The sequence below is a fragment of the Conger conger genome, chromosome 1, assembly GCF_963514075.1.
Source record: "Conger conger chromosome 1, fConCon1.1, whole genome shotgun sequence".
In the NCBI taxonomy this organism is placed as follows: Eukaryota; Metazoa; Chordata; class Actinopteri; order Anguilliformes; family Congridae; genus Conger; species Conger conger.
The window spans coordinates 21,743,016-21,756,798 of record NC_083760.1 but is presented as its reverse complement, the minus strand read 5'-3'; the positions used below and the strand labels follow the sequence as shown (position 1 = coordinate 21,756,798).

Below are 13,783 nucleotides of genomic sequence, written 5' to 3'. Positions count from 1 at the left end.
AACCTCAGTCCAGACCCTTTCTTTTGTGCCACAGAAAACACTTCATATTTCTGTCAAACACTGAGCCTAATTGGCTTTTGTGTTTATTATTATTAACTGACTCATAAACTTTTGAATCATTACCAGGAATAGTGTATAGGTGGCACATAGCCCACCTCCTGACTGCTCATGTTTACTAACTAAAGAAGTGAAATATCCAGGGTTACATGCTGATTGGTGGTTTTTGTTTTAGTGTGGTAAACTGTTGGTAAAGTCTTCCGGTCATGACCACGTCAGCCCAAACAAGAGAGGTCCTGAACTGTAAATAGTCTGACTAGACTGAAACAGTGATTTCTGAGAAATCCACTCTCCATGGCCTGGCCTCTTTAACCTGGGTCAAAAGATGCATGCTCTGTATGAAGGATGCCTTCTATGTTTTACTGGGAACATTATTTGCATGACGCAATGCCAAGATGCACCTTGTTTCTAGGAAATTATTATCATGATCGGCAGCCAAAGAATATCCTCTGAGTAATGCATTGGAAAAGGCACAAGGTGAGCCGGCATTCAATTCATGCGGATCCTCGTATTGGTTACTAATTCAATTTGCTTGACATGCTAAAAATGTCAGAATGGTTTGCCAGATGTATGAGGAAATTAGCTCCCCCCCCCTTTAACAAACTCACCTTCCCTTTTGAGACGACCCTTCACTGTGAGCTGCAGAGCCAGTCCAGAGGTGAATGAACTGAGACTGGGCCATATGATTAAGGCCCTCGTGGACAGGCTGCTCGGTATCTGACTGGAGGGTGGGGGTGCACCTGGGTATTCCACCAGAGAGGGGAGGCAATTGGTGCTGTGCCATATTCAGGAGGGTAACTGCCAATTGCCCATCAGTCAATTCGCGACAGGATTATTCACATTTCTAAACTTACTGCACATTGCTTATTTCCAGCAGAATTTTCTCTGGTATCATTACATTACATTAATGGCAATTGGTGGACACTCTTATCCAGAGCGACATACAGTTGATTAGATTAAGTAGGTGACAGTCCTCCCCTGGAGCAATGCAGGGTTAAGGGCCTTGCTCAAGGGCCTGACGGCTTTGCGGATCTTATTGTGGCTACACCGGGGATCAAACCACTGACCTTGTGGGTCCCAGTCATGCACCTTTACCACTACGCTACAGGCTGCCCCTCATCAGGAAGCAGGTGCTGAATTCCGGGAGTCTCCCAGACCTTCTGGAGAGGTGGTATATCTGCTACCACTGCTTTACGTGAGTCATCATGCTGTCATGAGTCATGTGTGACAAGCCACTAGCATCCTTGAAAGACACAATATTTTCCCTTAAAGAGGCCAAACAAAGGGTGACAGCTTGAATGAAAGAAGAAAACAAACATAGTGCACAGTGCTTTAACCCACTCAGGTGGAACACGGAGGGCATATTTCTCCACTTTTGTGAACAAATGCGGCTAATGCATTTGAATGATACTGGGGCATCCAACTGAGTTACAATGCAGTGTACATGCTTCCTGCAGTGATGAAGTGTTTCTGCTGGGAAAGGGGTGAACGTGAGTCAGGTCTCACGTGGCCCTTGTGGTTAATGTCCTCAGATGCCAAGGGGCTAATGATGCCTGGAGAGTTTGTTAATGCAGTTAATGCAGCCCTGCTCAACGCTCTTTAAAGGCAGTTGTATACAGTGCTCTGTAAACAGAACCATTCTGACCCAGATACTTCAGGAATACATAGGCAATGAAGGATTCCCATAATGCAAGCTTGTAATTTTAAGGGGGTGGATGAACACGTGTGTGTTTTGTATGAGTGTGTGTGTGTGTGTGTGTGTGCACGTGCATGTATGTGTGAGAGAGAAAGAGGGAGCTAGAGAGAGAAAGAGCACAAAAGCACAATAGCAAATTTAATAAATCTGTTTTCTGTAATTCAATCATTTATCGTTTCTCATTTCTTTCCCATTGGCCCTCATGTTCTCAATATTCTTCTCTGCTGTAATCACAGATTCAGATTTAATTAGAGTGCCGTGCTATAATTTGATACTGAAAGTACATTTTCCGATTCCCAAAGCAGGCTTCCCGCACTCTTGGCAGAGTGGTCCCAGATTGCTTCTCATTCACCCAGAGTATGACACAATGGCTGGGGATTCCTCCCCGACTTAATTTGTCGAGTCTTGTAGTAAGGATGACATCAAACGAACAGAATGACCCCAACGCCCCCCCCCCCTCCCCCCGCCCCCACAAGCATCCAAATATAGAGACAGAACCGGTGACCTCATACCGTCAGGAAGTATTTTTTGATAGTAAATAAAACATCTGGTCTGGCCCAGGAAGAGGGAGGACTCACACGGGCTCGGTATCGCAGAGACAGGAGTGGAAAAACACCGTAACGTCAGTGTGTGTAATGCGGATCGACACCGGCGCTCATCCAGGGATGTCCCGGAACAGTTGCAGACCAGAGGTCCACAGCAGTCAGAAAGGTTCCTGATGGAAAGCAGGCAGTCCTGAGTGCTGGTCAGTGCAGAGATTTAAGTTTGAATGCAGCCTTTAGCTCAGCCTGGATTGCTTCTGTGAATATCCCCCACTTGATGTAGAATGAGCATACTATAAAAATAATCATAATAATCTATCCATCCATCTGTTATCTAGTCCACTTATTCCTGGTTACGCTCGTGGGGGGTGCTGGAGCCTATCTCAGTATACATTGGGTGAAAGGCAGGAATACACCCTGGACAGGTCACCAGCTATTGCACGACACACACACCATTGACTCTCACAGGTTAGTTTAGACTCTCTAATTAACCTGCATGTCTTTGGATGGTGGGAGGAAACCAGAGTACCCAGAGGAAACCCAGATGGACTGAAGTGTATATGGATAATAATATGATAAAAATCATAATAAGTATTATTAATATGGTTAGTTTTGGAGTAGAACGTCAGGATAGTTATGTAATACAGCTTCACTCTGATGTATGAATCATCAAGCCATCCACAAGCACAGTGTATTGACATTACATTGACATTACTATTTATGTTACTAGGCTTGCTCGACAACCACCATACACGTGGCCCCTGTTGCTTCACTGTCTTCAATACCACGTGATGCTGAAACAGTTTGAGTTCAAGCGTTCATGGAGTTCTTTCTCCTCCAGCACCGCTTGGTTCGGGGCTTTCTGCTTTGTGCCACACGTAAATCTGTGGCTCTGGAAGCCAACGCGGCGCAGCTGTCTTGGCCTGTATGTATGTAATAACACACACAGTCAGCCAGGCAGTCCCTCAGGGCCCATGGATGTGTTACACCTGCACACTGGAGTCATTAGTGGCTGTGGTCTGCTCTCCCCTCCCAGACCCCATGCCCACACAGAGGAGGGGGGGCGCTGAGCGGCGTACATGGAGGCCGAGAGCCTGCCTTTGAACCCATAATGGCCTTAAGCTTGTTTTTCACCATTAACAAGCTTGCCAATATCAGTGAGGATCACACACATATCGGCCCACGACTCCCTTTACAGTTAATCGCGTTTAATACAGTATTGCCGTTGTGAATTTCACTTTGAATAATTTCAATTATAACAAAGAGGTCAGAGGTCGGCTTTACTGAAAATCGGTTGTTGTTTTTTTTCTTCTCTTCATTACGACTAAAAGGGTTTGATGTGAAGCGCACTGAAACGAAGCCGTCACGTTAGGTGCAACGAAGCAAAACGGAATCCACCGCTAATGGGTGATCTTTATTTAAATCGGCATGCTTGTAAACCATGCAAAACCATTAAGAACAGGTTCAGGATAATGACCAAATAAAGGCAATTACCCCGGTTCTCCTTTGTAGCTGCCACAGCCACTTTGGAGCACTGGACCCTCTCACTATTCTGGCAATAATCAGAGGGAACCACTGGATCACATGTGGCAATGGTGCACGCAAAGTATTTGCCCCCTTCCCGATTTCCTCTATTATTGCATATTTGACACACTGAATGGTCTCATATGTTTAGACAAAGGGAACCTGAGTAAGCATAAGAGCAAGGATGGGCTGGGGTGTGGAAATGTAACCTTGCAGATTTGTATACATGCGGTTCAGACAGAGCTTTGTCCCTGAGGTTGTCTTCAAACAGAACTACCCTGTGATCTCACATTACAGGTTCCTTCAGACAAACACAGAGGATGGGAACAATTAGAGCCACATTGTTCCGTCCAACCTGCAGGAAGTTTGTTGTCATAAGTCAACTAATCCTCTGTTCTCAACCCTGGAGCTCTGTGATATTCCATGTCCTGTCAACATTCGCCTGTAATAGAGAGGATGAGCCCAAGTGCTGAGCACTGTGATTATCAGACACTGTTTTACCTTCATCGCCGATGGCTGATATCATGTTAATAACATACAGCCTGTAATTCATTAGTGAGAGGCATAATTCGTTTCATGTTGGTGATTCACAATCAGTCAAAGTGGAATTTAATATTCTTGATTCAGTTATAACAAAATATGTAAAAATAATAGTATTTAATTAATTAACCGAAAACAAAGACATGCATACTCTCAGAAATAAAGATACGAAAAGTAGAGAATGACTCATTGAGTCATTGAGAAATTTGAAGGATGAAACGTGTTATACTCTGTGTGATGCTGAAGTATGAGAACTGTTCAAGAAGTGGTCCTTTGTATGAGAGACTGTTTACGTGATTGACAGGTCCCAGGTGAGACGAGGATCGTCTGACTCCTCCCCCCAGCAAACAGGGACGTCCCGGACCGTGAAGCGCTACCCGTCATCCAGCTGGCCAATCACCTCCAATGCTCTGCCCAATGGGAACGGCAACGGACATCAGAGCAACCAGAGGCTCCCCCTCAACCGCCAGGGGAGCGACAACCTCAACAATGCTGTGGCCCCAATTGGTAAACTAATAACCAATATCCAAGGCTGTGCACCACATATACTGTATGAAAGGCTCATACCCAGACAAAAATACAGTAAAGATTTCATTTCGGCCTGTTTAATCTGAGGTTTTCCAAACACATCTCTATTAGCTTGATAACAGGTGTAATAAATAGATGATACTAGTGTAAAAGAAAAACTGTAGATTACAGATAGTAAGCACACCTTTCTTAAACTGAGATTTAACAGCATGAAATTATGGAAAATATGGGTGCTTATGCCTGCAAGCTTATTTTCCCTCCGATTGGAAATTGATACATTGAATAGCTTCTGGATACAGTGAAGAAGTCAGAGAGCTACTTTCTATCTTCTGCTTAAGTTTTGCTAGAAAGAAGTACTTTAACTTTTTTTAGTTATCATTACTCTTATGGAGTCTAGCAGATGTCTCGCCTAAACTGCTTGCAAGGTTGCTCTTGGACAGGATGATGCTCTCAAATTTCTTCTTGTCCCAAATGAATATGCTCTTTTTGGCTACCATGATTGTGCAAAATTGATCATACTCTTACATGATATACTACCATTATCTGTTTCTGCTATTTTTAACCGTACTGTGTGTGAATGTAACTACATTTAGATCAGAGAGGGAATTGGATCTGTATTCATCTACAGTATGAATTAACTTTCGGAGATGCTGAAAGGGCTTTTACAGGACAGAAGCACTGAAAAATGTTCTATTCTCTCCTTTGATCTGACCTCTTTTCCCGAATGTTTCCATAATCACTCACCCTGGGGTTTAACTGGGTTCATATATCCAGCACAGCCCACACACACACACACACACACACACACACATATACACACACACTCATGCGCGCACACACATGCATGCCCACACACACACACACACACACACACACAGCCCTCAGATGAATGGAACATTAGATAAAAAGTCAGATTTGGCTCCAGCCCAGGACCCTGGTCTACTGTGGGGTTTTCATTACAAGAGCAGCAGTGTGGCATAGTGGTTATGGAACTTGACTGAGGAAGCTTTTCATTTAGAATTCCAGAAAGGGGCACAACTCTTTACAACATTACATGTTCCTGAACCTGAAGAACTTCAGTAAATCCATCTATTTAAAGGGATAAAATTTCAACTGGACAAGTGCATCTACTCAGATAATAATTAATGTGTGGGAGGCATCAAGCATACACAAACAAATAATTTAAGTCAGCGACAAACAAGACCATGATAACAAAAATAGAAATGGATATAAAACAGATATAATAAAAACTGATACAATAAAAACAGATGCAAGTGCAGCATATAAATACATGTTAATGCATTGTGGCTATGGACTGCAGTGTGAAAAGAAGCAGGCTGGTGACACCGCGTGTTTCGGAGGAGAACCGCAGATGTCTTCACTCTCCCAAATTGGCTGTGGACATTGTGCCAGAACACAGCTTCAAATAGTCAAATTGATACTTCAAATTAGGGTGGGACGGACTCAGCCTCATGACAAATGTATTATTTCTTTATTTTTTTATTTTTTTATTTTTTTATTTAACCCCTTAAGTATCGCCCCTTTTACACTCGAAAATTACATACCCAAAATAAAATGGTTACTATTCTTGAACCCTTTTTACAACAGGCATAATCCTGGTCTTTACTGAAAGCTAACCCTTTGGGGTTTGTTTTCTAAGAGTCCAAATTGCTCTAAGTATTACTAAAACTAAGTTACAGATGCTCAAACACAGTGAAAGTCCAAGATTCTTTTGTTACTGAAATTTTTTTTTTTTTTTTGAGTGGATACAGATTATTGTGGCTGTGCCTAGTGTACTTAGAAATACAATGAAGCCACAACACTGGACAAATCACCTTTCATATTACAAAATAAGGAACTGTTGTCACTAAAGCAATGACATATTGAAGTAGGTTATACAGATAGAACCGTGAGTTTTAATGCTTCCAAGCGGTATAAAAGGAAAGAATGCAAAAAAAGGGCAGCAGAGTGATTGCAGTGTGCACTCAGTGCAGAGCTTTACATCAGTGTGCACTCAGTGCAGAGCTTTACATCAGTGTGCACTCAGTGCAGAGCCTTACATCAGTGTGCACTCAGTGCAGAGCTTTACATCATTGTGCACTCAGTGCAGAGGCTTACATCAGTGTGCACTCAGTGCAGAGGCTTACATCAGTGTGCACTCAGTGCAGAGGCTTACATCAGTGTGCACTCAGTGCAGAGGCTTACATCATTGTCCATAGACAGGGCAAAGGCCTGCATCTGTTCCCCACATCTGTTCCCTCGCACTCACAGCTCTGGGGCAGAGCCAGCCACAGGCAGCCATTACTGGCACCTCTGTCCTGGGCTGTTCATACGCCATGACTGAGCTACCTACTAATGCAAACTCTTAATTACCATCCTCTTCACCCTTAGATCTTCAGAGCCGGTTATAAATTTTGTCTGCCGTCCAAGTCTCTTTCTTCTTTTCCCTTCCAGGGCAATGCGAGTTGAATACGTTCCCAACATTACACAACTTTCCCCACTCTCATACACCTCACCCTTACGATAAGGGCTTTGGAGGGCGGCCCGATTGTCATCTGGATCCTCTCCGCTGCTGCGTCTCTGACCGGTGACACGTCCGCCCCGCGCAGTCTGTCCAGAAGCTTCTGAGCGAACCGCGAGCCTCTCCCCTCAGTCAGGGAGCCGCCCGCCTGCGACCATGCAGCTCCGAGCCTCTCTCCCGCCGCTCCTCCTCCTCCTCCTCCTCCTCCTCCTCACCGCACTCCTCTCCTCCCTCGCAGGAGCCAACCTCACCTCCAACCTGGACCGCATCAAGATCGTCTTCACGCCCATGGTCTGCCGCCGGACCTGCAGCGGCGGCCGCTGCTTCAACAGCTGCCAGAAGGGCGACACCACCACCGTCTACAGCGAGAACCAGAACCAGCAGCCCAAGTCCCAGGGCTTCCGCATGTGTGAGTGCCGTCCACCGTCGCCCTCTTTCTTCCCTCTCCCCCTCCATCCCCCTCCATCCCTCGCTTCTCTTCCTCCTCGGCGCGTGGGGCGCCTTCTCTCAACCGCCCGGCCCCCGGATTAAAAACCCCGGCTCGGGGGGTTCCGCCGCGTGTTGATTCTGGCCGGCTGTGCTTTTCACTATCTCTGGCGGTGATTAGCGGGGCTTAACGAGGGAAAAGCGATAGAGATGATAAGGTACCCTCCCTCGGGGGGCCCACCTGCCAGCCGTAAGTACCAGACAGAAAGAGATGACAAAGTGGTGGGCTTTAGCGCAGGCGAAGGTGGCGCGAAAATCCATTAAATAGACAGAAGGGATTAGGAGCCCGGTCCTTTCTTCCGAGGCAGCTGCTCGGAGTGGGAGCCGCGCGGACCGCTCGAGCGGATCTGGCGCTCTCTCACGCTCCCTGCTCTCTACCCTGTCTCCCCGCGGTTTACACCTCTCTCGAGCGGGCCCGATTAGCCGTTTTTAATGCACCGCGCAGCCAGGAGAGAGGGCTGCAATGCGAACGGAGATTAATGAGGATTACTGTAAAGCACAGATTAATCCGCAGGGCTTTGCCGTAAACCACACAAGTGGTCCCTAGGCGAACGAGGTAACAATGCCAGAGGGCACATTGTTTCCAGTGTGTGTCTGGGCCCCCACCCCCCGACCCCCCCGTGTTGCGGCTTGCGCTTAGTTCTCACTGAAAATTATTATAGAGGCAGGGTTACCTCTACCACACACAACGTAACTCTCCATTGAACATGTTTAGCAATACTGGGAGCGTTTGCATGAGTTGTGAAATGGCTAAAGAGATTTTTGGATTTATTCACCGCTTAATACGCTTTTGGAACACACACACACACACAGGATGCAAAAACACTTCAATTATTTCTCTGAGGTTTTACTTAACCCTTTCAAGTAGGTCATTTTGGTTGCGAATAAAATGCTAATGGCTTACAATTAGAAAAAAGATGAAGTTTGTGTACAGTAGTATAGGATTATTCTCCTGATAAGAATAACAATAAAGCACTTGCTCATGAAAAGCACTTCAAAAGAAAGTGTCAGTGACACTAATTCCTTGCTCATCTCTCACATTTAATTCTTCCTTTGTTTTAGTTATATGAGCATGTTTCATTACCATGGAAACAAACTCATTTGTCACTCATCAGTTAAGATATTGAAAGGAATAATTAGCTATAGCTTTGCCAAAATGAACATGCCTAACAACCTGAGATTTACTTGACTTTGTCATTGTAGCCTTATGTGAACTACAACAGTAGAAAAGGTTCAGAAGGCTTAGCAAAGTTTAGCCCAGGTTACCAAGATGCAAGAGACGCAAGATGCTAAAAACTACGAGTACCATGATCCACCAAGGTACGTATTTACTGTCTGCGTCAATTAGCAATAGTAGTCGATTAGTGATCAGAATTACTGAGTGGGCCTTTAATAAATATATATAACCCTGTTTAATACAGTTTTATGTGATTGTTTTGGGATATTTTGTTTTTGTTGACACAGACTTGGATAAAGTCAGAATACAAGTCATGACTCATGTGTATTGTGTTCCTCATCTTTCTTTTTGTACAATAAACGTGCTCTGTTTGCTGGAGAGAGGGGAATTTTGTCATTCAAGCTACCTCCATTCACAGTGTATGGTTACTCCAAACCTAAAGCATGCCATTGTATATCCACAAGTTCCACAACACAGCTCCGCAGCTCAGTTTAAAAAGTTCAGTACAATGGCATGGTGTTTTAAAAACCTCCAGTACCAGTACCAGCACACTATCCATCAGCCTGCTTGGCCCTCTTACTGATTCAGCGCTTCACACGGGCCGCCTAAGAATGGCTCCGCTGCATACCGATGCTGAGAGCGCGCGAGGCAGGCCAGCGTGCGACTGCGGCGCAGATTTAGGAGGAATTAATGGCCCTTTGTAGCGCATAATTTAGCCAGCGTGTGCAATCACCGCACCGCTTCCTGTGGGCTCAGGTGCCAGCTCCGGAGGGGGTGACAGGCGGATGGAGTCACGGGCCGGAGAAAGAGAGGGAGAGAGAGTGAGAGAGGTAGAGAGAAAGAGAAGGAGAGAGGGAGAGAGTGCAAGAGAAAGTGATAGAGAGAGAAGGAGAGAGAGAGGGAGAATGAGAGAGGTAGAGAGAGAAAGAGAGGGAGAGAGCGATAGAGAGATATAGGGAGAGGGAGAGAGAACGTGATAGAGTTAGATAGGGAGAGTGAGCAAGAGATAAAGGGAGAGTGAGTGGGAGAGAGAAAAAGAGAGGGAGAGAGAGTGAGCAAGAAATAAAGGGAGAGAGAGAAAGAGAGAGGAGAGAGAGAGACGGGCAGACCTGGGAACGCTGTTGGTAATGCTGTCTGACAGAGGCTTCATTCCTCACATGCCAGCAGGGCTCACTCTGAGCCCCCTGCTCTCCCCCCCCCCTCCCATGTTCACTCAAAGTATCGAAGACTCATAGCGCCGTAGCGGGCACAGTGTATCCCTGCTGTATCTCAGCATGCACCCCACTACAGCTTCTGCCTTCCTCTGTTTTACTGAGAACTCTACCCCCTACAACGCCACGGTGGAAACTGAGGACGCCGAAACAAAGAATTCCTTCTGACGAAATCTGTGCTGTCTAACTTGACCAGAACGGATCAGTTTTTTATTGTGCCCATAAAAGGTTACTTTTTATTGTCCAGGCTCTGTTCCTCTCATTTTCCAGGCTTTGAAGCTGCACTGGAAGCAGGTTATATGAGGTAGTCCATAGATGTCGGTCCCAAATATGCAGGGCACTGGCACTTGCAAAAAGATAAGTGAATTTAGAAGGCTGCGTTTGTTCACAGTAAGATACCACCTGCTAACTTCTATCTGTAGGACCTGAACATTTCAGTCTTTTTTCCTTAGAAGAGTTTTTCAGCAGTAACTAATCTACACAAACTTTGAAGTATTTCTGTAGTTAGAAAAGGCAGCAGAAAAGTGGTCTCCAACAATTTAAAACCATGTTTCGCACATGTTTCTACAGTGGTGTATTGTTATTCTTTCTCAGTATTCAAGAAAACAACCATATAATCCAATCTTATGTTTGGCAACATACTGTATTTGGCAGAATTTTCACTCATTTTTCGGTCGCAACTTGGGGGACAAGGAGGTGGATGCATTTGTAATAATAATACTGAGAACCTGGCCCACAGGGCAAAGTTCATACTTCATAAAGCAGTATGGAAGGGCTGGTGTATAAGCTGAAGTGTGAAGATGTGGGTCCAGGAGGATGGTGGTAGGAGCCTGCAGAAACCAGGCCTTTGACATTAAACTTCACAACTTCCTGCTCTTTGACTGTTTTGCTGCTTCTCATTAGCCGCGCGTCCCCTGCCGCCTCCCCCCAGTGAATCTGAAGAAATCAATTAAAGGCCAGTTTCTCACCCACCCACTGCTGGTAATGACCGGAGCTTGCCTTCTCCCCCCGCAGTCTTCTGTCAGCTTCCCTGCATGAACGGCGGACGCTGCATCGGAAGGGACCAGTGCTGGTGCCCGTCAAACTCCACAGGGAAGTTCTGTCACCTCCCTGCCCCCCCTCCTCAGAAGCCCCCACCCACCAGGAAAGACGCTGTTCTGGCCGGAACCAACTCGCACTCCATGTACACCCTGCCCCTGTCCAACCAGCAAGGTAATGACCCGCTGCCAGGCTTCACGCAGTAAATCCAAAGCGTTTTACAATTAATGGCTCTTATTCACACGCACTCACACACCCAACGGTGATAGGCTGCCATGCAAAGCACCGGCCAGCTCGTTGGGAGGTATTGGTGGTCTTACTCAGTGGCCACTTTGACACACCCAGGGTGGGTGATTGAACTGGCAACCTTCCGACTGCCAGACGACCGCTCCACGACACGGCAAGAGCAAACAGGGTTGTTTTTCCCAAATGCCTCACAACTGTTCTTCTGTGAAAAGAACAAGTTTGTTTGTTGTCACATAATTGCGTTTTATTTAATGAGTGGAGCGGGGGTGGGGGTGGGGGTGGCTGGTGGTGGTATGCAGCCGCACTGCCTTTTCCTTGTTTCTGCAGTCTTTTGATCAAATGTTGGACAGGGCCCAGACTTTGTTTGGAAACAGACTTTTCATTTTACCCTGTGTTTTCTCTTTTTTAATCAAAGCATGTTACGACTTGTGTACCGTTGCCACCAAGTTTACAATGGCCATTGTCACCGAGTTTGAAACCTCTGACTTTCCTATATTAATACATCGCCCAGTGCCAAGGTGTCTTTAATGAGTATGTGGTGAAAGTTTCAGACAGATACACATTGCCATTCAGATATTGTGCCAGCCATACAAATCCGCGCAAACCTTGTTGACCAGCAGCTGATGTCAAATTTAATTATAGATGTATTTAGCTTTGTGTGTGTTTTGAATTTCTTTTATTGTTCACAGACTGCTCCCTCTTATCAACACAATGCCAGGAGGCACATAAAGTACACTGTAATCAGATCCAGAAACACAAGCTATAATAAGAAACAACAAGTTTACCAACAATGTTCATTTTGCCTCTGTTCTTCCTCTCCTGGATTCTCTTTGTCCTGGAGTAAATGGAAGCAGGTCTCTACTCCCATTCCTACCATCTTCAGCCCACTGCATTTTAATAACACTACTTTAAGGATGAGGAGAACATATGTCCATAGTTACTGCACTGCACAATAATCCCTTTGTCTATGGACAGACAAATTGGAATTCATTAATATGGTGAAAATTAAAAATATTCTATGGGGTTGAGTTGACCAATTTTTTTGTGGCATTGTTAGTGATGAGTGTCAACTATATTCTCAGAAGATTTCTACCCCCGGTGATACTGCTGAAGTTATTATCAGTAACTATATACTTTATTTATTATTATTTTATTATTATTATTTCTTGGCCCTGTCCAGAATGGTGCTCACATAATGTTTTTATTTAGTTTTGCAAGGGAGCCCTTGTTATAATACATAGATCATCCAAGGGTTATCAGGCAAGGAACAGAACCGTGACTGTACATTACCACATACTATTATGTGAAGTCCTGCCTCTCTCTGTGGGCAGTAGAATCACTGGAGTCTAAGCTGGCGCTGTGTTTTTTGGGACAGCTTCCATGCACCCATCCCTGGTGAATGTGCACGTCCAGCACCCACCTGAGACTGAGGTGCAGATCCACCAGGTGGCCCGGGTCAAGCCTGGCCAGACCCCCCCTGCAGGGCGGGACACCAGCGCAGACGGGGTGCACTCCGTGCAGCAGCGCTCCCAGCCAGGGAACGGGAATGGGAACGGCATCGGCAACGGAAATGGCAACGGCTACACCAGGCCCCACCACCGGCAGAACGGCTATGTGGGCAGGTGCTTCCAGGAGACCATTGACGGACAGGTACCTCCAGTCACACGGCTAACAATTGTTAGAATCAGACCGGGGTCAAATACACAATTGTTTTGGATTTAAATACTTTTCTACTCTTTACTGAACCTGGTGTATTGGAACCTATGAAATACGTACTTTCAAAAATGGCAAACACTGCCTTCTGGTCTTCTTGGTTGGCTCAAGTGCACCAGACAAGATCAGTTGAGCACAGAAAAATATTTGAATCCTAAACAGTTACGTATTTGACCCAGGTCAGTCAGAATACGTGGAATGCAGGAGTTGACGTTAATCGAGATGAACTGCTGCAGTTCTCTATGGCGGAGTCCTGGGAAGGCGCCCCTTCGTCAGCCACACACCATCTTACTTTTTCTCCCGCAAGCAGATGTCCGTCAGCAGAACCATGACTCCATCTTGATTTATGTCCCCATCAGAATTTACGAGCATATGGTCATCTTGCGCTCCAGTCCCAGGACAGAGATGTTATGTGTAGGGGTGAAAGCGAGGACAGAGGGCACTGTGAGTCAGAATGTTGAAAGGGCAGCGGCTCCTCAGTACTGCTTACTCCTCAAACTTCCA

At 45.7% G+C, this 13,783-nt stretch overlaps 1 protein-coding gene across 1 annotated transcript in view; it reads left to right on the top strand.

The window, feature by feature from the left end:
• Nucleotides 1-13,783, top strand: part of LOC133124573 (latent-transforming growth factor beta-binding protein 2-like) — a 119,416-nt gene that overhangs the window by 41,689 nt on the left and 63,944 nt on the right. The window contains exons 4-7 of the mRNA XM_061235882.1: nt 4,664-4,866; nt 7,647-7,817; nt 11,297-11,494; nt 12,942-13,216. Coding sequence (XP_061091866.1) covers nt 4,664-4,866; nt 7,647-7,817; nt 11,297-11,494; nt 12,942-13,216 — 847 coding nt within the window. The remainder of the gene's footprint in view (nt 1-4,663; nt 4,867-7,646; nt 7,818-11,296; nt 11,495-12,941; nt 13,217-13,783) is intronic.